This window comes from Phoca vitulina, unplaced genomic scaffold (genome assembly GCF_004348235.1).
Source record: "Phoca vitulina isolate PV1807 unplaced genomic scaffold, GSC_HSeal_1.0 scaffold81, whole genome shotgun sequence".
Classification (NCBI taxonomy): Eukaryota; Metazoa; Chordata; class Mammalia; order Carnivora; family Phocidae; genus Phoca; species Phoca vitulina.
In genome coordinates, this window is record NW_022589784.1 from 470,220 (window position 1) to 496,846 (window position 26,627).

General features: G+C 65.1%; 1 protein-coding gene across 1 annotated transcript; it reads left to right on the forward strand.

The window, feature by feature from the left end:
• On the forward strand, positions 1–25,971 carry ARID3A (AT-rich interaction domain 3A). The gene is made up of 8 exons (XM_032394692.1): positions 1–407; positions 1,238–1,568; positions 17,871–17,943; positions 20,948–21,131; positions 21,497–21,744; positions 23,590–23,886; positions 24,532–24,630; positions 25,083–25,971. Exons 1-8 carry the CDS (start codon positions 1–3, stop codon positions 25,253–25,255), a joined length of 1,812 nt encoding a protein of 603 aa, XP_032250583.1. The 3' UTR covers positions 25,256–25,971.
• The last annotated feature ends 656 nt before the right edge of the window (positions 25,972–26,627 follow it).

Genomic DNA, 26,627 nt, shown 5'->3' on the forward strand with positions numbered 1-26,627 from the left:
ATGAAGCTGCAGGCCGTAATGGAGACCCTTCTGCAGCGGCAGCAGCGGGCACGCCAGGAGCTGGAGGCCCGGCAGCCCCCGCCGCCCCTGCCGCCCCCGCCGGCCGAGCTCCCTGCTGGCCCCCCGGCCCGTGCCAGGGCCGCCCCGGAGGAGGACAGAGAGCCAGAAAAGGCCCGGATGCAGCGGGCCCAGATGGCCGCGCTGGCCGCCATGCGGGCAGCGGCTGCAGGCCTCGGACCCGCGCCCAGCCCCAGCGGCTCGGAGGATGGGCCCCCCAGCTTGGAGGATGAGGACACGGCCCAGGAAGGGGCGCCAGGCTCGCCTGCCCCACCTGGCCGAGGCAGGGAGGCACTGGGACACGCTGAAGGCGACGGGCACTTGGAGGACGTGGGCTCCGAGGGCGACCTGTGAGTTGGGGGTCCGTGGGCTACATACTGCACAAGCGTCCATTGAGCGTCTGATGCATCCCAGGCAGCTCCAGGACAAGACCCTGTCCTGCTGCTGAGCACCAAGATCAGTTCTGTCCTTTAGAACTTCCCGGAGGCTGGTGGAAATGTGTGCAGCCTAGGAGCTACCCCTCACAGGTGGTGGGGGATCTGGGTTGGTAGCTTTATTCCCTCTCGATTTAAATGGACCAGCCACGTGTGGCCAGGAGCCCCAGTGCCCGGTGAGGCTCCAGCTGATTCAGCGGTCCCGGGGGAACCCACGCAGAGTGGGTGTTGGCTGGCTCGTGGACGTCCACCGTGGACGTGTTCCACACAGATCCAGTGCAGGCCTCCAGCCGAGTGTGGGCAAGACCCCAGTGGGATCATTCTGGGAAGACGTTCAACAAGCAGAGAAGCAGGGTGACTGTGGGTTGTGACAAGGAGATAAAGGAGAGGTGTGTGTTGGGGGGGTGTCCGGGGCTGGGAACAGCATGCCTGGCAGAAGGAACAGCCAGAGCAAAGGCCCTGAGGCAGGAACTGGCTAGGCATTTCCACGGCCCACCAAGGAAGCCTGTGCAGCAGAGGTCGGGAGGGGGTTAGCAGGTGTACGGGGCTCTGGGCAGGGCTCTGGGCTGATGGGAAGCAAAACCGTGTAGAGTACGACCCACGCCCCTCACGGCACCTGGAGCAGGTGGGGGCCGCTCTCCCCGTGTTGAGAGAGGGAAATCGAGCTCTGGTGAGGAGCAGACCCTGCCCCGGGGCTGGAGCGAGCTGGCGCCATCTCCCTGACCTGTGCCCTCTGCCTGCCCCAGGAAGCCAAAATGGGAGGAGGAGGAGGAGGATCTGGAGGAAGACCTGGAGGAAGAGGAGGACGAGGAGGACGAGGACGAGGAGGAGGAGGAGGACTACGAGGACGAGGAGGGGCTGGGACCCCCGGGCTCTTCCGGTCTGGGCCCCGCAGCCCTCGTCCCCCGTAGGGCCCCGCCGTCTCAGGCCTTCCGCGGTGACAGCGGGCCCCGGGCGCTTGGTGGCCAGGAGCGCCAGGCGGCCAGCCTGGCCCACAGCGGAGGGGCTGCCCATGTGGCGGCTCAGCTGCAGCCGCCCGACCACGGGGACTGGACCTACGAGGAGCAGTTCAAGCAGGTGTGCTGTGCGTCGTGATGGGGGCCGCGGGGCTGGGGTACGCGCTGCTGGGTCCCGACAGCCGGCCCACGCCAGCCAGGCGCCCAGGGAGCCCTGTGGACAGCCTGTGGGTGGGACGGGCCGGCTGTGGAGTGCACCCCGTGTGGACAGGTGGGGGGGACCCGAGCCTGGAGGGAGACGCTCAGGGGCTGCATGGTGTCTGCACCAGAAGGACCCTTAGAGAGACAGCGAGGAACGGGACTCTGGGCTGAGGGGGGTGCCCAGGCAGAGGCCATGCGGCTGGACCAGGCTTGGCTTGGGCCGTGGGTGGACGTGCGGGCAGAGAGCTGGGGGCTTGGGGACGCCGGCCCGAGGCCTGGTCAGTTGGCGTGGAGTCTGGTCATAGAGGCCACGGCAGTTGGTTGAGCAGGGGGTGGCCACATTGGTGTGGACTGCCAAGAAGCTCCCTCGGGTTGCAGAGGGGCGGGGAGGAAGCAGGGCCGTCCTGGTGCCTTCCCTGCGGGCGGCCAGGGCAGAGGAAGTGGCCGGGCGGGGGACCCTTTGAAGTTGGGCCGAGCTGGGCTGGGCAGATGGAAACCAGATGGCGTCCGGCCGGGCTCACATTCCAGTCCGTGGCCAGCTGGGCCCTGCCCCGACCTCCAGGAGTGGCCGGCGGGGACCTGGCCTCCCCAGCCCAGTGGCCCAGTAGCCTGAGCCTTCTAGGTCTCCACGGGCTGTGGACAGGCCCGTGTGTGAGAGCCGGGAGCTGGCTGTGCGTGGCCTCGGGGCGGTCCCCTCTGGATGCTGGCCTCCCAGAACTGGCTCTGGGCCCCTCCTGGAGGACTCTCGAGGCCCGGCTGGCGTGTGGGACCTCCGGAGGGATGGGACCGAGGGCCACCGGCCTCCCCTCTGAACCTCACTTGGGGAGCAGAGTGCGTGGTTCCGGCCGCCCTCAGAGCTTTGAGTCAGGCTGAAGACAGATAAAGTAGGGAACCGGGCCGGACACACGCCGCGGGGGCCGGACAGGGGCTCCCGTGGTCGGGGGACGGTGCCTGGAGGCAGCAGGGGAGCTGGCTGGACGGAGGGAGCTGCCCAGGTGTCTGGCTTGGGTGGGGCAGTGCTGAGGGCTGGGTGACAGCCAGCAGACATGGCCTGTCTGGGCGTGGCCAGCGCCCCCCACACCCCCTCCTGCTGGAGGCTCCGCCCCTGCGTGTGGACCCCAGGCTGAGTGCGGGTGCGGGGGGGACGGCCCCACCCTGCTCCCTGCCTCAGTGTCTCTCCCTTCAGGGCTGGGTCCCTGCCTGTGCCATTTTGCAGATGAGAGACCCGAGCCACTGCGCTGAGGGGGGGTCTCCAGCGCCTTGCTCTGATTCAGAATAACACACAGGCCGCCATGGGCAAGTTATATTTATTTGTTCGCTGAGCATGTACGGGGAGCACAGGCTTGGGGGCTGGAGCTGGACGGATCCCCCCGCCCCCCGCATTATAGGGTCCCGGCCGGGCCACACAGTCCTTGTGAGGTCAGAGCTTGTGAGGACCTGCAAGCCCCCAACCCTGCTCAGTGGCCTTAGCCCCTGGGGGGAGACAGGGTTTGGATGGCCAGGCCAGGCCTGGGGTTGAGAGACCCAGACCCCAAAGCCCCCTGGGCGTGCCAGGAGCAAAGGGCCACAGGACCCATTGTCCCACTTGTCTGGGACGCCCAGGGGTGGGGAAATGGAAGCCAGAGGGGGTCAGGGGACCCAAAGCCACAGAGTCTCAGCACCTTGTCTAGCGCCTCCTAGACATGTGGCTCCCCTGTGTGGAGGTCAGCCTCCGAGTAACCGGACAGCCTTGCTGAGGCGGTCGGGGAGATGTGGTCTGGCATCCTTAGCTGGGGGGTGGGTGTGGGGGAGAGGCCTCTCGGGATATGCCATTTGGGTCGAGCCTTGCAGAAGGATGGATGGTGCACCTGGCAGAGAAAGTGGCCTGGGCAAAGGCCCTGGGGCAGGACCGACATTGGCGTGTGTGTGTAGAGGCCAGATGCCGCCAGGTTGGGCCCTGCAGGAGATAGGATTGGAGTGTGAGAAACTGGGGGCCCAGGGAGGCTGTGAGCAGGTGGGGGGCCTGCCCTGCAGTACTGGGATCTTCTTCCTGCCCGTTCGGGGCAGGGCCAGCTGCCGGCACTGCCCTCCTGCCCAGGCGGCCGAACACCTGCATGGCCAATGTCAGCCGTGACCTGGGCCCAGCCCGCCCAGCAGACGTCGGGCCATGTTGACTCTGGCGCCTTCCCCACAGCCTTCCTGGCACGTGGCGGCCCCGCCGGCCGGCCGCCCACTTGGCACCACGTCTGCCTCTTCCTCCCCAGTCTTGGCAGGGCTGGGGCCGACTTCCCCTGCAAACCCTCGATAGCCGTGAAGTTCCGCCGTAGGCTACAGGTCTCGGGGCGGCCAGGCTGGGGAGGGACCTGGAGCAGCGGGCTTGTGGCCACGGAACCGTCCCTTGAAACACCGCAGCCTCAGTGCTCTGGGGCCCTGGGGACATGCACGGATGGAGGCCAGCGTGTCTGGAGTCACTGGCCAGGGACCGGGCCTGTCGCGGGCAGTGATTAGGATCCTAGCCTCCTGGCATCAATCAGACGGGGGCATCCTGGTGACAGCCTGGTGGCTTCCGGTCAGCAGCACAGCTGTGCCTGGGCTCTAGAAAGTGCTCCCCCACCCCCAGCAGGTGTTAACCTCAGAGAATCGGGATCCTTGGTCTCAACCACTCAAACTTTGGGATTGTTTTCAACAGCTTTATTGAGATCAGACTCACGTAAACATAATTCACCCATTGGAAGTGTGCGATTCAGTGGTTTTTGGTGTTTTCACGGTTATGCAGCCATCTCCAGCTTATTTTAGGACATTTTTGTCAGCTCAAACGTAAAGCTTTGTAAATGTATTTTTTAGCTATTACCCCCCCCCGGCCCCCATGAGCCCCCCTCCCGTCCACGGATGAGCCTGTTCTGGACGTGTCACCCACGTGGACTCACACCCCGCGTGGCCTTCCGTGTCTGGCTCCCTCCCTGAGTGTCGTGGACTTGGAGTCTGTCCCCGGGGCCGTGCGTGTGGGCGCCTCGCTCCTGCTCGCGGCTGAGGGACGCTTCCCTGTGTGGGGGACACGTTCTGTTTGTCCGCCTGCTGATGGACACTTGGGTTGTTTCCACCTTGGGCTGCCGTGAGTCGGGTTGCTGTGAAGGGTTGCTGTGAGTCAGGCTGCTGTGAGTCGGGCTGCCGTGAGTCGGGCTGCTGTGAGTCGGGCTGCTGTGAGTCGGGCTGCCGTGAGTCGGGCTGCTGTGAGTCGGGTTGCCGTGAGTCGGGCTGCCGTGACTCAGGCTGCTGTGAACGTGCGTGCACGTCTTTTGTGTGGACGAGTGTTTCCAGCTCTCGTGGGCACATAGCCAGGAGTGGACCCGCTGGGTTGGGCGGTAACGCTGTGATTGGCCTCTCGGGGACCGTGGACTGCTTCCCACAGCGGCTGTGCTGTTTGCCTTCCCGTGGCCGCACGAGGCTCCAACCTCTCCACGGCCTCGCCAGCACCTGTGATTACGACTTGGCTGCCGAAGTCACGGTGGGGTGGCGTGCGTCTCGCTGTGGTTTTGGTTTGCGTTAAACGTTGGGATATTTCCCCCTGCTTTTTAAGGTGACGTCCGTCCCCTGCGTCACGTGTCGGTGAGCTCAGAGATGTAGAGGGCACTGTTGTAGCTGAGACTTGTCAGCCGACTGTGCGGGAAGCAGAACGGCCTGTCACCTGTGTCCCTCTATGCCCCGATCCCACAGGGAAGGGCAGCTGGGGGCTCTTCTTGCACCGGCCAAGGGACGCGGGTGGTGAGTCGCCTGCCCACAGCAACACAGAGTCGGCGTCAGAGCCGGGACGGGGCCTAGCGTGCACCGGAGGAGTGGACAGATGGGTGCCGGGGTTGGGGGCACTGGGGTCCCTGGGCCTCTGTCTCCTTTGCTGTGGAGACAGTGGGTCCAGGGCCTGGACACGCACAGGCGCACAGGCGGGAGCAGCCACCGGAGGCCTCTGTGTCCTCGCCGTGGACCCTGCCCGGCCCCCTCCCCTCCCCGGGCCTCCCGGGGCCCGTGCGCTGCCCGTGCGTGTCCTTCTCCCGCGCAGCAAGCACGGCCCACGTGGAGGTGAGACTGTGGCCTCAGAGGGTTCTCCCCAAGAAGTTGGGGTCCCGTTTTGGTGTTTTTTTAGCCCTTTTGGCGCACGTAGGTGTTTTTAGCCATGGGAAATACACACGTATGCGTTTTTAAGTCCATTTTTGATTCCGGAAGTAGCACTCGGTACCATCCTCATAGGAGGAGAAACGGAGAATGTGGTGTTCTGGGGCCGCCGCTCCCCAGCATCACTCTGTCGCTCTGTGAGCCCGCGCGCTCCCCGTCCCGGGTTCTCTTGAGCGACTGTGGTTTCCTCGTGGGGCTGACAGCAACACGCTGGCCAGTTTCCCTGTTTCCCTGTTGTACACAACGCTGCAGTGAACATCTCTGGGCTCCTGAAAGCTGGCCGGGCAATGTGAGGTGGAGGCACAGGTGGGAATTGTGGGGGCTCCGGGTTCGGGGAGGAGCGGGGAGGTGGTCTCTTCATCCTGCCTGGGAGCCCCCCAGGCTCCCGGGAGCCACAGCTGGACACAGGCACTCCCAGCCCTTAGGGTTCAGGGCTGGGCTAGAGGAAGGAGGAACGGGCTTTGGGGCTGGGGCTTTGCAGGATGTGTAAGAGTTTGCCGGATGGACAGGGAAGGGTAGAGTCTGCATCTTGGAACAGCGTGGCTGGGACATAAAGTGGGAGGGGAATGGGTGCGCAGACATTAGGGCAAACGGAAGGTGGGCTCAAAGGGGGGCCTTGGCAGGGTTTGGGGCTGGGGAGCTGCGAGATGAAGGAGGACCCTCCTAGGACCTGTGATCCGGGCAGGACGGGGAGAGGCTAGGCCTGCAGGGCCAGGGGAGAAGGATGAGAATTTTTCTGGTGGAAGAAGGTGTTCTGAGTAGAGGGCACAGCCTGAGCAAAGGTTTAGAGGTCAGATGCTAGGTCCTGGACCCAGCGACATCGGTCTGATGTGCTTGGGGCAGAGTGGGCTGGGGGCCAGGCCCCGGGTGTCCCGGGGGCTGGCTGGGGCGCCGGGCATCTGCCCGGGGGCGGGGAGGGTGTCGGGAAGCCCCTGGGAACTCAGCCCACCCCGCCTGGGACGGCGCCTCCCTCATCAAAGCTGCTGTGGCTCCTGGCGCAGAGCCAGCAGGCCGTGGCGGGCACAGGGAGGGTGCCCGCCCGCCAGCCCCTGGCACTGTGCCTCTGCCCGTGCAGCCCTGGGAACCGCACTGACTCAGCCGGAAGAACCTTATCTGGCCCCTGCGCCGCCACCAGCCGCCCAGTCACCACCGTGGGGTCACGGCCGCCAGGGCCTGGCCCCACGCCCACCATCCGCTCCCCTCCCTCGTGGCTGTTGCCAAGTGCCCGGCTCGCCCCACGCTTTCTAATAACACACGCAGCTGCTGCAGGGAGTGGTGCCCGGCGGGCAGTGTCCACATGCGCATCCCGTCGGGATGAGCGTGCATGAGCCCCATGGGGTCCAGCCCGCCGACGTGGGCGGGTGTGTGGTCCCCGTGAGCTGGGGACGGGGGTCCGTGTCCGGGGGCCGTGTCCGGCTGGGCCAGGCCCCGGGGGTGTCTGGGAGCCGCACGTGGCCCTCCCGTGTGCGTCCGTCGGCACATTCTGGGGCTGCGAGCTTCCTGCGGCGTCTCTTACGTGTGTCTGCCACCTTAGACGAGATCAGGCGCGTTCAGGGTGGTATGGCCGTAGACTGTCTGTCACCTTAGAAGCCCATTGGTGCGTCCGCACTCCGGTGTGTTTGTGGACAAGTGCACGAGCCCCACGTGGCCCGTCCCCACCTCTCACGCCTGTGTGGGTGTGCGTCCTGGGGTCTGGACGCAGCGGAGGAAGGCTGGGCCACGTATCGCGGTGCGTGTGGAGCCCACTGCTCACACGTTCCCTGGCCCCACGTGGGACGGGGTGACGCTGCCCTGTGGCCATGGGTCTGTGGCGCGTGTGCGAGTGTGTGTGCGGCTGGGCCCCCACGTGCGTCTGCGTGCCCGCCCCCTGCCCCACGGGCTCACCTTGCCCCGTGAAGCGTGAGGTCGAGGGGGAGCCATTAACCATTAGCCAGAAGTCACGGCGTCCGGTCAGCGGTTTGAATTGGTTGACCCCGGACCTGCCTGCCCATGGCTGATGCCCCCCCGGACCGGAGCCCAAGGTGTGAACAGGGCCGGGCTCGGTCCCTTCTGCCCCCTGCACCGCGGGGTCTTGGGCAGCGGTGCACTGTCTCTGGTCCGCGGGAGCCATCGAGACGCCGCGCAGGGCTTAGCTCACTCTGAGTCAGAGGCCCTCCCCTCCCGAAGTTTTCGGACCCCCAGGGCCAGCGCCACCCGACGGCGACTTGGAGGGGCGTCCTCCCGGCTGCTCGCAGCCACCCAGTGACCCCGTTGACCGAGGCTGTCGCCCTGCTGGGCTGTGCTCCGAGCTGGGTCAGGGGAGCAGCTGGGGGTGCGGGCTGGTGGGTGGGCACGCGCGGAGGGCGGGACACGGCCCGCCCCTTCTCCGCTCACCAGGCTGCACGCGGACAGAGGACAATTGGGGGTCACGGGGTTAAATGGTAACCAGTCTGCCTATTGAAGGCCCCAGCGCGGGACCCGGCCCCGCCGGCCGGGCTGGCAGGGGTCTTGTGGGGCTGAGGGGGGCGGGGGGGGCGGAGAGTCGGCATCGCCCAGCACCTCGGGGACGCGTCCTGCCCTCCCAGATAATAAAAACCCACGTTCCAGGAAGAAACGTGCCGTGAGGTGAATGGCCGTCCCCCAAACTCTGCCCAGACGTCAGACATGGCTCTGTTTGGGCATAGGGTCTTCGCGGGTGTCATTAGTTAAGACGGACTCCCCCGGAGTAGCCTGGGCCCTGAATGCAGCGACAGGTGTCTCGGTAAGAAGAGAGGCCCACAGGCAGGCCTCGGGGAGCTGTGGGCCTGACAGGACAGGACACGGAGGCCCCGGCCCTCTGTAGACCCTCCTTTGGGGATTGGCTTGGGACAGGGACTCTGATGGCCCCACCAATGGGCTCACGGGACCGGGTTAGGGCAGAAAGGCCAGGCTGCGCGCCATGAGCGTGCGCGCCCGAGCCGGCGCCTTCCTGGGCACCAGCCTCTCTTGTGGGCACTGGGACGCATCTGTGAAGAGCGGGCATGGGCGGCTGGTCCGTGGTGTGGGGGTGGGGTGTGGGGCCCAGTGGGCTGGGCCGGCCCCGTGGTGAGGGCGGGCTGTCTGGGGCCATTATCTGCCGGCGAGCGAGGGTGTGTCTGTTTGTGTCTGCTTGGGCGGGTGTGTCCGTGCAGGGGGGGACCATGTCGGGGCGGCGAGGCCTGCCCAACCGTGGGGAGGGCCACGGGAGCGTGGGGAGGGTCCGCATGTGCCCAGACGGAGGTAGGAGGGTCTGTGCGGCCATGGTCAGGTAGAGGTCCGGGTAGGGGCTGCGTGGGTGCGTCTGGATGGGGCCACGGGTCTTGGGGTGGCTCTCCAGGTGGGATTGTCCGTGGGGGTGGGTCTCGCGTCTCTGTCGGGCTGGAGTGGCAGGGAGTGGCCATAGGCCCCTGTTCCTGGTCAAGCTGTCAGCGTCTGCCCCCCAGGAGGGGTCTCTGAGGGTCCCCACCCTGTTAGGCCGTGCCTCCAAACCTCCACCCCGAGGAAGGGTGCCAAGCCCATTGCTGCAAATGTGGGTCTTCTGGGCTTGCTCCCCGAGTCTCAGGTTGCACCGTGTCCGCATCTCCCCCTCCCTGGCCCCCACCACCCTCTCTCCCGATGCCACTTGCCCAGGAGAGGCAGGTGTCCCCTGGCCGTGAGTGCCCGGGGACTGTCCATGTGCTAGCCGACGGGGTGCCCGGCTCTGGGAAGGGACATGGGGCCTGAAGCCACGCAGTCCTCTGCTACCCCAACCGGGAGCCTCAGTTTCCCCATCTGTAAATCAGGGGCAGGGTTCGAGTGAGTGCCGGCTGTTGCCGTAGTTAATGATCACTCGCGGGTGTCCTGGCAGAGGAGTGGCGGGGTGGGGCGGGCGCCAGCCACATGCCGCCTGGGGCTGCCCCACCGTGGCTGGCACCCCACACTGAGGGGGACATTCCGGAGGTTAGGCTTCGGTGGGGCCCTCGGGCTGCTGGCCACCACGGGGCAGACTCCGTCCCTGTGCCCTCGGCTGGGGGTCTGGCAGGGGCCCCCGGGGGTCCCTTCCTCTTGACTGCTGGGCAGAGGGCGGGGGGCAGGGAGTAGCCACCCTGCCTCCTGCAGCGTGTGCAGGCTGGCCCGCAGTGGCAGGACCGGACAGCACTCTGGCTGCACCCCTGTTCAGAGAGTCAGTGCAGGGAGGGGCAGGGAGCTTGCTCCCCAGCCGGGCAGGTCTTTCGGAGCACCTCCCGCCTAGGAGAGTCCCTGCCGGCATCTTCCGGGGCTGCTCGGGGCACGAGTGCAGGCAGAGACAGATGGTCCCTTTCCGAGAAAACCCCACGACGGGATTTAAGTTCCGGGGGGCCAGGCCCTGGCCACAGCCCCCGACCCCGGGGCACTGCAAGCCTGCGACCAGGTGGGAGTGACGGGACGATTTTGTGCGGTGACACTTGTACGAAATGCCCCAAGACTGCGAGCAACAGTGGATTTGTAATGGCTTGGGGCTCAGGGAGAAGATTCTGGATTTTTGGCTTGCCCAGAGAGTGCCAGGGGCTTTAGGGCAGGCTTGCTCCCCAACTCTGAGAGGCTCCACATGGCCTAGGGCACCCAAGTCCACCCAGAGGCACCGAGGGCTCAGTCCCGACTTCCAGTGGTGATGCTCTGCAGTCTGATCTCAGCACCTCTGTGTCCCCCCCTGATGTGGGCTCCCACTCAGACAGTGGTGTGTGTGCTCGGGGCCGGGCCGTGGCTGAGGGGCTCCCATGGGGACGGGAGGCCGTCCAGATCTGCGTGTCATCGGCTGCATGGGCCACCTGCTTCCTGCTTCCTCACCTCTTCCCAGCATTGTCCCTTTGCCACTTTCCAACCTGGGTGTACTCTCGACGCGGGACCCGTGGGCATCCCTCTCTGGGCCTCAGTTTCCCCAGCTGTGACATGGGGCCGGTGGACGACCAGCCTTGTCTGGCCACCGAGGTGATTCCTCCCCTGCCCCCCCAGCTATGCGCTGCCCCTCCCACCTGGATGCTGCAGGCACCCTCGCCCACCTCCTGGGGGACGATACAGAGGCCCCGAGGTGGCCCCGGTTACACGGAAGGCCGGTCGGGAGAGAGGGGCAGCAGTTGGTCGTCAGGCGCTGGCCCGGCCCTTTGCCATCATCCAGAAAGCAGCGCCTTTAAGCTTCAGCTCCGTGTTAGGCGTTGTGACTCGTTTCTGGAGCTTTTTATTAATATCTCTCATGGGCGGGGTGCTGTGTCTTTTCGGAGAGGGACACATGGCCGGCTGGGGTTGCGTGGCCGAGCGGACAGATGTCTCTGCCCTGCCCAGAATCACTTCCCCAATTTCCTGCGAGCCCAGCGGGCCCGCCACATCTGTGTGGAGGAGGCTGAGCCTGCGCTGACGGGAAATGAAAGGCAGCCTGGCGGCCCGGGCGGGTGCCCCAGGGGTCAGGTGCGCCAGGAGGGCAGCTCATGGGAAGGGCGTGAGGTCGCACGGATGCTGCTTAAGCCCTTCCTGTATGCGGCAGCCAGGGACCTCGCTGGATTTCTGCTGTGCCCCCTGATGGCCTGGGGTCTGTGGGGCGCACTGCACCCCAGCTCCCAGTGCTGTGTGCAGAAGGGGTTCAACAATGGCTGCAGAATGGATTGTCCTGGCCGACCCACACCGCGGGGGCCAACGCAGCTCCCACTCAGCTTCCACCGTCCGCGCTGCGTCCTGGGAGTTTCTGGGACAGAATTTTTCCTCCGGAGCAGAACTCCCCGGGTGCCCAGCTGGGCCCTCCGAGGCCTGAGTCCTTGCAGCGCCGAGGCCTGGCCACTGGCCTCCAGTTCCTGATCACGTCATCCCCGCCCCCTGTGTTGGGTAAACTGAGGCTGAGTGCAGACAGGGAGGGTTCCACACCAACCCGCCTCCTCCCGAGGCCCCCACTGAGCGCTGAGGTCACTGTGGAGAGAGGGTGAGCCCAGAGCTTTGCCACTTTGGGGCTGTGTGACCTTGGTGAGGCCCGCACACTCTGGGCCTCCCGCCTCCCACCTCATGCAGCTAGGAGAAAGCTTAGATAAGGCACTTAGCAGGTTGTTGGCGCTCCACAAAAAATGCCCACCTCAGTTTCCCCAAGTGCACAGTGGGCTGGAGGGGGTGCCGCCCTGCCTGCCTGGCCTCCGGCAGCTGTGGGTGTTTCTGTGAATGGGGGAGGCTGGGGCGGCCCCCAGGGACTCTGTTCCCGGCCCACCTGGGGCCCCAGCAACGGCTGTGCATGCTGAGTCATCTCGGTCGGGAGGGGCTTATGGGGGGGATGGGGCGGGGGCCGCGGGGGGCAGGAGCTGCTGGGGGGGGGGGCATCAGGGCTGAGCTGTGATGGAGGACGGGCCAAGGAGGCGAGAGCCTGAGTAAGCCTTCTCTCCTTGCTTCCTTCGTTAGCGGGCGCCTGTCGTATACTATGCCCAGCCCCCACAGCCCCCACAGCCCCTGGCTCTGCCCTCGGGGGCTCTCCTCTGGGTGGGGGAAGACAGGAAAGAAACCACCCCAGAATGTGCCCCGTGAGGGTGCAGGGGGCCTTACTGGACGTGCTGCCCAGGCCCGGGGGTCAGGCCGGACTGCGGGAAGGGAACGCAGAGGTGAGGCAGGCGGGCTCCAGCTGCAGAGCCCAGCAGGTGCACGGGCCCTGGGGTGAGAGCTGGTGGGTGCGCGGCGGAGGGGCCGGTGCGGCGGGAGCCCAGCCGGCGACAGGGAGAGAGGAGGTGAAGGGGCCAGGGGGCAGCCACTGAGGCCTGGAAGGCAGGGAGTCCGGGTTGCCCCGAGAGCAGTAGGGAGCCATGGTCAGCTTTCGAGCAGGGACACGGTGGCATCTGGGTGTAGACATGCGAGGTCCCTGGCAGGCTGCAGGAGGAAGTGGCATCTGGCTTACTGTCCTGGCCGCTCTCGGGTGTTTTTGGGGGGGATGGGGATGGAAACAGCCCCACCGCCTTCTCCCTGTTTCACTCTGCTTTCAGAAGTTACAACGAATTAGTTCTTATCCAAAACCCCAAGGGTATAAAGATAGGTCGGATGATACCTCCTGTCCTAGCAGCAGGATTCATAAAAATAGCCAAAAGGTGGAGGCAACCTAGCGTCCGTGGGCAGGCGGACGGACAAACAGAACGTGTCCACCACGCAGGGGAGCGTCCGCAGCCGCGAACAGGAGCCAGGCGCCCACATGCGCGGCCCCGGGGACGGACCCCGAGCCCACGACACTCAGGGAGGGAACCAGACACGGAAGGCCACGCGGGGTGTGAGTCCACGTGGGTGACACGTCCAGAACAGCCTCATCCGCGGACGGGAAGGGGGCTCGTGGGGGCCAGGGAAGAGGGAGGATGACTGCCTTTGAGGACAGGGTTCAGAGTGATGGAATGTTCCGGAATCACACACCAGACTCTGCAGATGCACTCGATGCCACTGAAACACTCACTTTAAAATGGTGAATTCTGTGTAACGTGACTTTCACTCCGATAAATATTTCTTCTCAAGGTTCAGGGGAAAGTAGGCGAATTTAAACGCTCGGGGTCCCGGGCCCGCCCGGCCTGCTGGTGGACGCCGTCGCCCACCAGCTCCTCCTCTCATCCCCGGTCCCTTCGCAGACCTGCTCTGAGCACGTCTGGTCCCGGGCGTTTGGAACCCGCTCATGGCTGTAGAGGACGCGTGTCTGGCTTCCTGTGAGTCGCCTCGGGAAGCCTCCCCGTCCTTGGGCGTCTCTCTGCCTCCTCTTCCTCGGTGGCTTGGAGCTCACCAGCCCCTTCCTTGATTTCTCCTAATTTGGGTTCCTCTCTCTGCCTTGTAAGGACAGCAGCCTCCTCAGGTGATGCCCTGCGGACTTTGGAGCCGCCTGGGTGGCAGGAGGGGGCCTGAGCAGACACCGTTAAAGGGGCAAAGGTCGGCCCAGGGGCCCTGCCGGCGGGCGGTTGTTTTATAGCCTGGGCCCCTCGGCCTTGGGCTGGACGCCGCCCCCGGGCCCCTGGGACAGGCTGGGAACCGCTGCACTGTTGCCCAGGTGGGGCCTCCCGGCACTGTGACCTCTCGGGGCCCAGTCATGCCTGGGGAGGGGGCCCTGCTGGTGCCCTCCCCACGTGAACACATCCCCAGGCCAGGCCCCTCTCCTTGCGGGTTAGGGGTGGCCGTAAGGGGCCTTCTCCCCCCATCTTCCATGTCGGCAGGCCGGGGAGAGGGTCCGGTGCCGTGGGTGAGCCGCCTGGCTCCCAAGGGGTCTGCTGTCTTCTCTGCAGGGTGGCTGAAGGACCCCCCCACCCCCCAGACACACACACAACTCGGCCGGGTCAGCAACATGACCCCACTGACCAACGAGGAGTTTCTTAGCAGCCCAGACAAAAATGCTGCTTAGCCACAAACGAGAATTTCCTGTTTGCCCATCCGTGCACTTGGAGGGTGGGGGGTGGTTGTCTTGCCTTTGCCACTCCCTGAGCCTTCCTCGCCTTATCTGCCTCCAGCTCACGTGGCTGCATGGGGGGCTGTCCCTCAGAAAGCCGCGGGAAGGCCTGGGGGCTGGAGCCGAGGGGGTGATGGGGACACGGGAGACCGTAGGGCAGGGGGCTCCCGCTCAGACTGCTGAGAAAACCCCTCTGGCTGCTGAGTGGGGTGACCAGGGGAGGCTTGGCCCTCCCCACTCTGTGCCTCAGTTTCCTTTTCTGTGAAGTGGGTGGTGCAGGTTTGGGGAAGACTGACACTGGGTCAGCCCAGCCTTGGCGATGAGTGGCCTGACACCCTCTATCGCCCTCAGCCGCAGACGGGCTGGGCCGAGAGACAGGCCGAGGGGCCTGGGGGGGCGCTGGGCGGGTCCCTGAGACACCAGCGGGCTCCGGGGCCAGGGAGGGAGGGAGGGGCTCCGGGGCCGGGGAGGGAGGGGCTGCCCCACTTCTCAGGTGGAAAACTGGAGGCCTCCAACCCAGGCTCGCCCATCCACATCCCCCATCCTCGAGGTTCTGCACCCATTTCACAGGTGAACAGACAGACCTGGCCGGGCCGGGTGGACGCAGGGTGGACCCAGGGTCCCAGGGCAGGAAGTGTCGGGTGGAGCCGGCCTCCAGCCCCTTCCCCTCCCCCACCTGCACCCCAGCGCAGGACGTCGCTCCCACAAAGCATGAGCCTTGCAGGGCACGTGATGGGTTTGGGAAAGGATAAGCGGCCCATCCCCGTGGTGCGCTGAGCAGTCAAGTCGTCTGTTAAGCAGCTGCCGTGTGCCCGGTTCTAGACGTGGGGCCGTGGAGGGGCCAGGGAGCAAGAGCGTCCGTAAGCGAGAAAATCGCCCGCCACCAGTACACGTGTCCCCCGAGAGAGCAGAGCGCCTGCCGCGGGGATGGGGCGGCAGCTGTGAATCCGACAGGCAGGGGCGCGGCTGGGGACGGTGGTTGAGGAGAGACCAGGCCAGAGGGACCGCCAGGTCTCCCGGAGGTGGGCCCGCCTCTGCGCACGGCAGCCTCCAGAAGCAGTAAGATGTCTGCAGGGAGGGTCTGCAGACCCTCGGGGGTGCTTGGTGTCATTACTTCAGGCAGGAATCCCGTGATCGGAGCGCCCCGCGCCCACGGCCTCCGGGGAAATCAGGCTGCAGGCTCGGGGAGTGGGGCTGCCCAGGGAGGGGCTTCCGGAGGGTTCTCCCGTCTCCAGCCCGGGGTTGCGGCTGTGGCAGGCCACCCCTCTCCGCGCCTACTGGCCCACCGTGAGCGGGGCAAGGTTTCAGCCTGAGAACCCAGGCAGGACAGAGGCCCGGGCTTGGCACAGGGTGACCTGGAGCCCTGTGAGGACAGACAGTGGGCCCACCGGCCTACAGTGGGGGTCTGGACGCCGTCCCCCGTGCCCCTATCCCTCCGGTCTGGCTAGGGCGGGGCGCATCCTGCAGGGGAGCGGAACTTGGGGCCGGAGCCCCATAAAGCTGGGGTGGCCTTTACTGCCCCTTTGTTGCCGGGCTGCAGACTTAAAGCTGCATTAAAGCTGCCTCCTTCCCCGGCAGCCGGGGGCCGGCACATCCCCCTTTATGGCCCCAGACAATACCCTGGCTCCACGGGGGTCTGACCAGGCCCTGCCACAGGCCTGTCCACCCACCATTTGGCCTGGGGGTTAATGGCCCCCCACCAAGCCAGCTGCGCCTGGGGCCAGGTCTCCGTCCTGACCCTCAGTTTCCCCACCTGAAACACGGTGTCACAGTGGCTCTGAGAGCTCAGGGTGAAGGTGTTGTGTTGATGGGAAAGCTGAGGCACGGTGGGGCGCGGGGGGCACTGAGGTCTCTTTGGGGGCTGGGTCCAGGGAAGGTTCCGGCAGGGTGGACCCCCTAGACCCCAGGCCAGGATCTCACGGGAGATGTAGCTCCTGTCGGGAGGGGCCTGTGGTTGCTGAGCCCCACGGGAGCGACCACAACAAGGACCACGGACTGGGGGTGGGGCTGAAAGCAGCAGGAATCTGTCCTCCCTCATTCTGGAGCCAGAGGTCCGAGATCCAGGGGGCTCCGGGGGGTCCTTCCTGCCTCTTCCAGCATCTGGTGTGGCCACATCACTCCACCTCTGCCTGGTCCCCGCGTGGCCTTCCGTGGCCGCGTCTCTCCCCCCATAAGGACACTTGTGGTCAGGTGAGGGCCACCCTACCCCGGGTGCGACCTCATCTTAGCAGATGACATCTGCAAAGACCCCACTAGACAAGGTCGCGGTCCGAGGCTTGGGCAGAGGCGAATTTTAGGGCACCTGCCGTCTGGGATCCCGCTGAAGCTAAGCAGGTCGGGGCTCGTCGAACGACCATTTATTTAGCAGCTGCTGTGTGGTGACCCCGTCTAGACTCTAGTGACAAACCAGACGAAGTCCCCGCGGATGGGCTGACGGGAGACCGACCCGCGTGTAGTCCCCTGTGGCGGGGTGTGTGGGCAGGGGACGGGTGCATGCCCACGGGAAGGTGTACCTGCAGGCCACACGCCCTCAGGCAGGGGGAAGTGCGGGGCCTCCCTGACCACCATAAATCAGCCCAGGAATGCGGCTGGCCGGCCTGGCTGGGCAGGGCAGAGACAAAGACCCAGCCTGGACCACCCCGGCCTGTGCCGGAGGCCCCACCGTGTCTCCGTTCCAGGGTGGGGAAACGCAAGCCCAGAGAGCAGCAGGACGGCTGAGGGGTAGCCAGCCCCAGGGACTCTGCCTCCCCAGGCCCCGGGGTTGTGTTAGGCCCAGGAGCTGGGTGTTGGCGTGTTCTTGGGCCCTAACGATGGACTGTCCCAGCCAGCTGATCGGTGGTTTCAAGGCCCCCCTGCAGTCCTGACCCCTCTGGGTCCATTCCCCAGGGCTTAATTTGAAGGTTGCTGTTTGCTCCTGGCCGCCCCCCCAAACTCCACTCCCCAGTTAGCTCTGCCGCCTTCCCCCTGCCTGCCCGCGCCTGGCAGTGAGGATCAGCGCGTCCGGGGGCCCCCTAACCGCCAGTGCAGGGACGGGTGAACCCAGCAGCCAATGCCCAGGACAGAGTGGGCCGGGAGGCCCTGACGTTCCCAGGCTCTGGATTCATGCCTGCCTCTGGGCCTCAGTTTCCTCATCTACAAAATGGAGCCGCCTCTCGGGAGCAGAGGCAAGTGTGTGACTCGGGACGGCACCAGGATGCGTCCGCTGTAGGGCGATTATCTGCCCGGGCGCCGTCTGTCTCGGCCGGACTGTGTCCCCCAAGCGACGTGTCCAAGACCCGAGAACGAGGCCTCACCCGAGTCAGGGTCTCTGCAGCTGTGGTTACTTAGGGAGCCCTCGGACCAGGCGGCCCTGGTCCAGCAGGCAGCGTCCTACCGACACATGCAGGGACTGTGAGAAGCAGAGGCAGACGCTGGAGGGGCGCCTGGGGCCCCAGAGCGGGGGGAGCAGCAGGGCCCATGGCCTGGAGCTGCCGGGGGGGCTCAGCCCTGACGCACCTGGACCTGGGCTCTGCCCTAAACCTCTGTTCTGAGCTGCCTGGCGTGCGGCTTGGTGGCGGCCGCTGCTGGAGACGCACGCAGGGATCGGCGTCCTCATCTGAAAGCGGGGGTGGGCTCCTTCGGCTCCGTGGAGACGCGGCGCCCGTGCCCAGCTCTGACACTAACTGACCCGTCCCCTCCCTGACCCCACAGCTCTACGAACTGGACGGGGACCCCAAGAGGAAGGAGTTCCTGGATGACTTGTTCAGCTTCATGCAGAAGCGAGGTGAGGCCGCTCACCGAGGGTCCCAGGGAGTGGGGGGTCCCGGGGAGCGGGCAGGCGGGGGGGGCCTGCTTGGCAGTCAGGTCTGATGGGGGAGGCACAGCTGGGAGCATCTAAGGGGTGGGTCCTTGGGTAGGAGGTCTCGGGTCCCCAGCCCAGAATTGCCGGCCCAGACCCGTGGTGTGCTGGGGTTCCAGCCCCTAAGGCCCCTGCCGGCCCAGGGTCCCCTGCAGCAGAGCTGGCCTGCAGGGAGCTGGGCTGGATTCCCCGGAGGGCAGCGGGCACTGGGACAGTAGAAGCTCCTCGAGTCGGCCTTCCGGCCCCGTGGCCCCTGGTGCAAGGTCCAGTCCCGGCCCCTCCCCTGCGCCCACTGGGGCCTCAGTGCCCCTCTCTGTAACATGGGCCATAAGCAGCTCCCGCCGTGTGGCGGCACCCCAAACGTGCTGAGTGCTGGGCTGCATTTCTCAAGCACCCCCCGGGTCTGGGGTGAGACAGACGCCATAAATGGCCCAGCCTGGGCACAGGGCACAGGGACTGGTGTGGGTGGGTGTCCTGGTGGGGAAACCGAGACCCAGACACTGGAGGGTATCTGGGGCGTTCAGGGTAAGCCAAGCCCAGAGAGGACCTGGGGCAGCAGGAAGGGCCCCACAGCCCTACCCATGGCCTCAGCCTCGGCTCAGGGCTGCCGCGGGGCAGAGAGATCCGGCCGGCTGGACAGACGGGGGTTCTAGAGGTGCCCACTGCAAGGTGGGGCTGGTCCCTCCAACCAGAGACAGCCCCCCTGGTGGGAGTTATTATAACTTGCTGTTCAGGGAAGGAAACTGAGGCCCAGGGAGGGGATGTGTCCTCTGAGCTCTGGAGGCAGGAAGGGGCGGGGCCCAGCCGGAGTGGTGCAGGGTCCACTTGGGCCCACTGCAGGGGCTGGCCACCGGCGGCTTTGTCCAGGGCCCTCTGCATGCCCCTCCCTCCCCAACAGCCTCTGTAAACACAGGCCCCACAGCCCGGAAGGGAAGGAGATGAAAGGGGAGGGGCCGCGGCCTTCCCATTAACCCCTCCTGTGCCGAGCCCGGGCCGAGGACTCCAGACCCGTCCTGGGGTGGGGGCCCCCTCCTTATCATTGGGAGCAGTCCCAGCCAGGGCCGGCTGCCCACCGTGTGGTCAGAGAGATCCTCCCCCACTGTCTTTATCGACCCATCCACACCTGCCAGAGCCCCCCACCCACCCACCACCCCACCACCCTGCTGGGGGGCACGGAGCCCCCCATCCTGCCCAAGACTGGGCCTGGTGTCCTGGAGGTTCAGAAAGTAGGGTGAGGTGGGGGGGCCCCAGACACAGCAGTGCAGCCCGTGGCCACTCAGGCTCTGAGGGTCTGAGTCCAGCCCTGCCTCTCTCGCCAAGCCGGGCTCCCCTGGAGGCCAGGGGCCAACAAACTCCTGTGCATCCCTCAGAACCCAGCCCCAAGCCCCCCTCCCCCTTGCTGTCTTCTTGGACGCTCGCCCTCTGTAACGGGCGGCCTCTGGGGCTGAGGGTCTGTGGGAGGCCCCCCACCCCCGGATACCGTGTCCTGCATCCCACAAGCCCTTCTTCACCCCAGACGGAAAGTTCTTTTTTTCCCCACGTCACAAAGTAAAGGCCTCTCAGAATTCTCTGGGGCTGGGAACGCGGGAGGGTCCTGCCTGCACCCCGCCCTCCTGCTGTTTCCGTGAAGACCTCCCCACCCTTCCTTATCTCCCCCACGGCCCCCACGGCCCCGTCCTCCACCGGTGCCTCTCCGCCCTGCTCCTTCTGTAAACATCCGATCAGGCCCGGCTGCAGAGCGCGGGCGCCGGGTCCCCAGAGGGTCTTTTGTGTGATTCTTTCTGTTCTTGCCCAGTGCAGAATCTATGCCAGTGTCCCGGGTGGGCCGGGGGCTGGGGGAGCCCCTGACACTAGGGGTTGCTTTCCCCTCTCTGCCTCTTGGGCTGAAAAATGGAATAGGGGAGGGGTGGGGGGGGGTGAGGTCCAGCTCCCTCTGCTCTCTCCGGGTGGTCCTCTGTTGGTGGGGGTTTTGAAGCCTGGAGGAAAGGGCAGACGTGGCCACGGGTGGCAGGAGGTGTTCTAGAAGCTCCAGCTCGGGGGGACCAGGAGTCAGGGCCCCGGGGGCGCGGGCCAGCTGGGCTGGGCCTTCTCCCGGAGCCGCAGCCTGGGGCCTCCGTTTGCCCATCTCTGGCGGGGCAGCGGCTGTGGCCGGTTTCTTGAGCACCTGCCATGTGCCAGGCTGATCCAGCCGGGGACCCCGGGTGACAGGACAGCCACAGACAGTGTCCCAGGGTTGCACCAGCAGGGGGAGGTCTGACGGGGGGCTTTCGCACCCCCAGCCAGGAAGGCACCACGCAGGCCGAGCTGACGGCCCCAGCACGAGGGGGACAGGGACAGCAGCAGCAGCTTGAGGTCCCCCCCGGGCCGGCCCACCACCCCGCTCTCTAAGCTGCGGTGGCTGAAGGGAGCCCTGCCTCCTCCCGACTGCAAAGCCCCCCAGACGCGGAAGCGGGAAGCGGGAGGGTGCGGGCCTCTGGGAACCGGGCAGTTGTTTCGGCAGCTGCGGTTGGTGACGCGGGGAGTAGAGCTGACAGAGGCCGTGGTTCTCATGCAAGTGCCCAGCTTGGCCCCGCGGCCTCGCCCCTTTTCTGTACCCCCAGGTGAGATCAGCCATGAGCCCAGATCACTGATGGAGAAACAGGCCTCCTCCTGCTCTCTCAAGGGGCGCCCCCCCCCCACAGTCCTGCCCCCCAGGAGACACAGGGCCGCGTCAGGAACGTCTGCCGTAGTCACGACGGGGGTGGGGGGGCCACCAACAGGTGGGGCCAGGGATGCGGCTCCGCGCCCCCAGCGCCCAGGACGCCCCCCGGTGTCCCCGTGTCAGGAGAGACCCCTCTCTGGACGGGCACGTCAGCCACAGACCCGGGGTCTGCTGCGCGTGGGGCTCTGGTCCCCCGTGGCAACAGCCCCAGCTCACCCTCCCCTGCAGGGACGCCCGTGAACCGCATCCCCATCATGGCCAAGCAGGTGCTTGACCTGTTCATGTTGTACGTGCTGGTGACTGAAAAGGGCGGCCTGGTGGAGGTCATCAACAAGAAGCTATGGCGGGAGATCACCAAGGGCCTCAACCTGCCCACGTCCATCACCAGCGCTGCCTTCACCCTGCGGACCCAGTGAGTGCCCGCCGTGGCCCGGGGCAGGGGAGGCGTTCGGGGCAGGAGGAACGGGGCGGCCATAGAGGAGCCCGGGGTGCGGTGGCCACGGACCACAGAGGGGCCGGGCCACGTGAGCGTCCCCGCAACGTCAGGTGGGGTGTGAGGACTACTTCGGCTCTGGGGTTACCTGCTTGAGTACGGGGATCGGCGAGAGGAGCCCTGGGGGCGGGGGACGTGTCCTGGGGCCGGCGCCGAGCTGGGGGGCAGCCGGAGTGCAGGCCGCAGGTCTGAGACCGCGGAATGAAGCCGGGCGGCGGCGTGCGCGTGGCGGGAGGAACGGGAGGTGTCCCGGTGCCATCCTAACCCCGTGCCCCTGCGTGCAGATACATGAAATACCTGTATCCCTACGAGTGTGAGAAGCGTGGCCTCAGCAACCCCAACGAGCTCCAGGCCGCCATCGACAGCAACCGGCGGGAGGGCCGGCGCCAGAGCTTCGGGGGCTCTCTCTTCGCCTACTCGCCCGGCGGGGCCCACAGCATGCTGTCCTCACCCAAGCTGCCCGTGCCCTCCCTGGGCCTTGCCAGCAGCACCAATGGCAGCTCCATCACCCCCACTCCCAAGATCAAGAAAGGTGAGGGCCGCACGCGCCTGGGGCCTGACCTCAGCTCCGCGGGGGCCGGGCTCTCTGACCCCGGAGGGGACACGGGGACGCCTTTCCCCCTCCAAGTAGCAGGACGCTGAGCCCCGGCGTTGGCACGGCAGAGGGGCCTCCGTCCGCCGGTGCTGTGTCCGCGGCAGACGTCGCTAGCTGATGGCCGTTTCGCAGCCCCGTGGCGGGCAGCCGTCGCTAACGGGCGGTCCCACGCCAACACCAGCATTAGAGAGCGAGCTCGGTCTTCCCAGCCCATGCCCACGGCAGACATGACTAGTCGACCGCTGTCCTCCCGGCCCGCACGGTGCCCATGTTGCCCACTGAGCCCCGTAGTCTTTCCTGACCCGCGGCTAAGGACTTCCGGTATCGTTGGCCCAGAGGTCGGCCTGTGGGGGACAGCGTTCGTTGCCCCATAGGTTCTCCAGTCCCTCGCCCCTGGCAGACATCATTAGCCGATTGCTGTATTCTTTCCCCTGTGAGGGTTCGAACCTTCTGCTCATGCCGTCTGGCAGGTGCCACGACCCTGTAGCTTCTCAGGCCGACCCTTCACCCATTGGTGGCTCGGTGCCTCCTGCTGGGGACTGTGGGGAAAGTTACCCGTGTCTGTAGGTTCGTAGGAGGGGGGCCTGCAGTGCGTCCGTGCCCGGCGGGCAGTGGGCCAAGTTTTCGGGGGTCCACCGGGGAGCCCCCCGCCCGTGGCCGGGGTCACCAGTCAGTGACAGCCTTCTGTCCCGCTGAGCCTCTGAAGCCTTCCCGACACAGTAGTGCCAACAGCACACGTGGGCACGTGGCCTCAGGCTGAGTCACCTGAGTGTCCGTTTCTCCTCCGCCACACGGGCCGTGACCCCTACCCTCTGGGGTGGCCTGAGGATCCAGGGTGATCCCCGCAGTGTAGGCTGGTCGGATCCGAGGCGAATGGGGTCTTCCTAAACCCACCGGCTCACTCAGTCCTCTGTGGACCTCGGTTTACCCACCCCACCCCTGGGGAGCTCCGGCGGTGCCCACGAGTGGTTGTCAGTCATCCCCAGTGCGTGAGGCCCCGCGCTGGAGCTGGGGAGAGGGTGGTGGGCGGGAATTGGCGTTTCCTGACGGGAGGGAGCCAGGAGGCGCTACGCAGCCGCGGGGGGCCCGCGCTGATGGGTCCGGGGGGCATCCGAGTGCGACCAGAGGAGGGGGTCAGAGCGGGGAGCGCCGCAAAGCCTCCAGCCGAGGGCCCAGTCAGGCAGGGGAGGCCGCGCCAGGCAGCAAGGGAAGGACATGGGGGGAGGAGTCGGGGGAAGAAGAGACAGCGGGTCACAGTGGGACACATTCCCACCACAGAGGAGGGGAGTGGGTGGGAGCTGGTTCTGGAGCTGAGCTGCCCGGGTTCAAGTCCCAGCTCTGCTTCTGCAGCTCTCTGGCCTCGGCAAAGCCGTTCCCGCCGGGAGCTTGGGTTCCCTCAGCCGTGAAGTGGGCGTGGGAGCGTGGGGCCAGCACGGGGTCGTTGAGACGGCCCCTCAAGAGGGGCCGTGTTGAGTGCGGTAGACAGGACGCGTGGGGAGGCCTCGCTGCTCTCGCCAGTATCGTCTGCGACACCCGCCGTCGCAGGCTCTCGGGATGACACCCGCGGTGAGCACAGCTGGGCCGATCCCGGCATTACAGCCGTGGTGGTTTCCAGCACCGGGCTGACCTCAGAAAGGGCCCTCCAGCACTCGTGTCTGGCCCGGAGCCTGTCCGCTTCCCTGGAGAGGGCATGCGCGCCCCACGCCTTCTGCCCCGCGGGAAGGCAGGGCCAGGCTCCCCCCGTGTCTGTCTGGCCACCAACTCCTCTTCTCTCCCGTCTAGAGGAGGACTCAGCCATCCCTATCACGGTCCCCGGCCGCCTGCCGGTCTCCCTGGCGGGCCACCCCGTGGTGGCAGCCCAGGCGGCGGCCGTGCAAGCGGCGGCAGCCCAGGCAGCCGTGGCCGCACAGGCAGCCGCCCTGGAGCAGCTGCGGGAGAAGCTGGAGTCCGGGGAGCCTCCTGAGAAGAAGATGGCCCTGGTGGCGGACGAGCAGCACCGGCTCATGCAGCGAGCACTGCAGCAGAATTTCTTGGCCATGACAGCCCAGCTGCCGATGAGCATTCGTATCAACAGCCAAGGTACCAGCCCAGCGCCCAGACCCTCCCTACTTCCTGCCCGTGTAACAAAATCAGGGCCTCGTAGTCAACATATGTAAAGAGCGCCCACAAATCAATAAGAAAAACAAAGATAAAATAAATTAAATAAACAGGCAGCGGTGACTAGTAGAAAATGCACATGGAAAGCCAAGTTGGGGATCCACACGCTAACTAGGAGCTACCGTTTTTCAGCCATCAGAGTTTGATGATATCAGATGTTGGTCGGGGTAGGGGAAAATGTGCCCACTGAGTCCTGCTGGTGGGAGTGTAAACAGGTGATGGTTTGGCAATCGCTTTTTAAAATAGACAGCATTCTTGCCCTGTGACCCAGTGATTCCAGCAAAGCTAGTGCAGACGCTTCATCAGTAGGGAGTGGAGCTAGCCAAGTCCAGACCACTCTGTGGCTGTTCAAAACAACGGGATGATTTGGGGTATGCTGTAGCTTGCGACTTACCATCACGAGAAAAGCAAATTTTAGACAAATGCGTTCTTCTCCAACAAATATTTATTGAGCGCCTGCTGTGTGTGCCGGTGACAGACGCAGTCCACAGCTCGGTGGGTGGACAGGAGCGGGTCCTCGCCCGTGGGTGCTTATGACTGCAGCCGGCGGTGTTTCTTCCCCCACAGCCTGCGAGAGTCGCCAGGACTCTGCCGCGAACCTGAGCAGTCCCAACGGCAGCAACAGCATTAACATGTCCGTGGAGATTAACGGGATCATGTACACAGGTAGGACCCGCCGGGCCCCACGCCGTCCTTGAGCACTCGTCTCCCCGTTCATAACTCAGGAGCCCCGGGTGCCCCCCGCCCAGCAGGGCTCTGCCCTCAGGAGACCAGAGTGAGGTAGTCCACGTGGCGCACTTAGCACGGTGCTCAGCACATGGCAAGGGCCCCAAAGCACATACTCTTTGTTCTGTTTCTCCTACGGCCAGTGGTGTTCCTTCTAAAACACCGTGTGGCCAGCCGGTAGCTGGCATAGGCCACCAGGAGGCGCTGTGGACACCGAGCAGCTCGGTTGCTCAGTGAGGGCGACTCCAAGGGACAGAGAAGGGACCTGTGGCTGCCGTGGGCCAGGAGGTCCCTGGGTGACGTTGCCGGGGTCCGTGCTCAGGGCGTCCCGTGGGCCTGTCGTGTAATCTTTTCAACTACATGATGTGTTTCTCCTCCTGTCCTCACATCAGGAGTGCTGTTTGCTCAGCCGCCAGCGCCCACACCACCCTCGGCTCCCAGCAAAGGCGGTGGTGGCAGCCGGGGAGGGAACAGCGGGACCAGCAGCAGCGCCGGCAGCCAGGCCGGGCCGGCGGGGTTGTCCACACCTGCCACATCTTCTACCTCAAATAACTCATTGCCTTAACCGCACCACTCCCCACCCGCCACCCCCACCCCAGGAGCCCGCCTGGGCGGGGGGCGGGGGCGAAGTGGGCCATGCAGGGGCCGGGACTGCGGAAGATACGGGTGGGGAGGGCAGGTGTCCACGAAGGAGCCACAGCTAACGCCAAAAAGAAAAGAAAAAAATATATATACATATATATATAAAGAAAATTTAATAAAACAGGGGAAAACCAAGGAACACTTGAATTACTCAGGTTCGGACATTCAGAGACGTGAATTGTGAGAGCAGCAAAGGAAATCGGAAGAGAGAGGGGCACATATTTCCGAGGGCTGCAGCCCTGCTGGACCAACTGACTGGGGTCTGGGGTCTGTGTGGACCGGTTGCCATGGAAGGCCGATCCTGTTTACCTCATACATCTCTGCACTGTGTGTTTTCATTTTTGTCTGTTTTTTCCCTTTTTTCCCCCATTCATCACACACTCACCGCACCCAGCTCCTTGTGTTGAATGAAACCCCTGAGCCAAGATCAGCTGAATTTTTTTTTTTCTTGTTGCTTTTGGGAACTTTTTTTTTTTTTTAAGAAACAGTGATACTCAAGATCTATAGGGCTTTTAAGAGGTTTCGGGGTTTTGTTTTGTAAATAATCTATTTTATTCTTGGGGGAGGAATCAAACCTTAGGAAAAGGATATATATATCTATATATTTGTGTTCATTCAGGGAAACTGGACTTGAAAAAGCAAAAAAAAAAAAAAAAAACCCACAAAAAACAAAAAACAAAAAAAAAAGAAAAGAAAGTAATACCCTTCCTATTTTCCCATGACTGGTTTGGGTTCCTATGTGTGTTTCCTGTGCTGCGGTGGGTAGCTGGCAGGCGCAGGACGCCCCCTGGGCCAGAGCCAGGACCGGTGATGAACTCAGGTGCTATGGGCAGGGGGCATGAATGCTGAGGGGCAGACCGGGGCATCCAGGGTCCTTTTTCCCTCCCGCCAGAGACTGGAAGTCTTAACTAGGGAGGAGGACGGGCTGGATGAAGGGCCCTGGGCGTGGGAGGGGGCTCCACCTTCGTGGCCCCCAGGCTCCTGTCTCAGGGATGAATGTGGCCTGGGGGTGCTCCTGGGGGGGGGAGGGCTGCTCTGGGAGATTATCAGTACTGGGGGACGGGGTGAGCCGGGCTTAGCTCAGGGCGAGGTTTTTGGGGCCACGGCATCCTGAACAGCCCCCGCTTCCATTCTCTTCTCCTTAATTTTGTCCCTTCCTTCTCTCTCGGCCCCGTTTGCTTGGGGCCACAGCTGCCCGCGGTAACTAGAGTAACTGGAGGCCACACCCCGTCTCTGCACGACCCTTCCTCCTGGTTAGAAGGTGGGTGTCGGCGGGGGGACATGGCTGGTGGGAG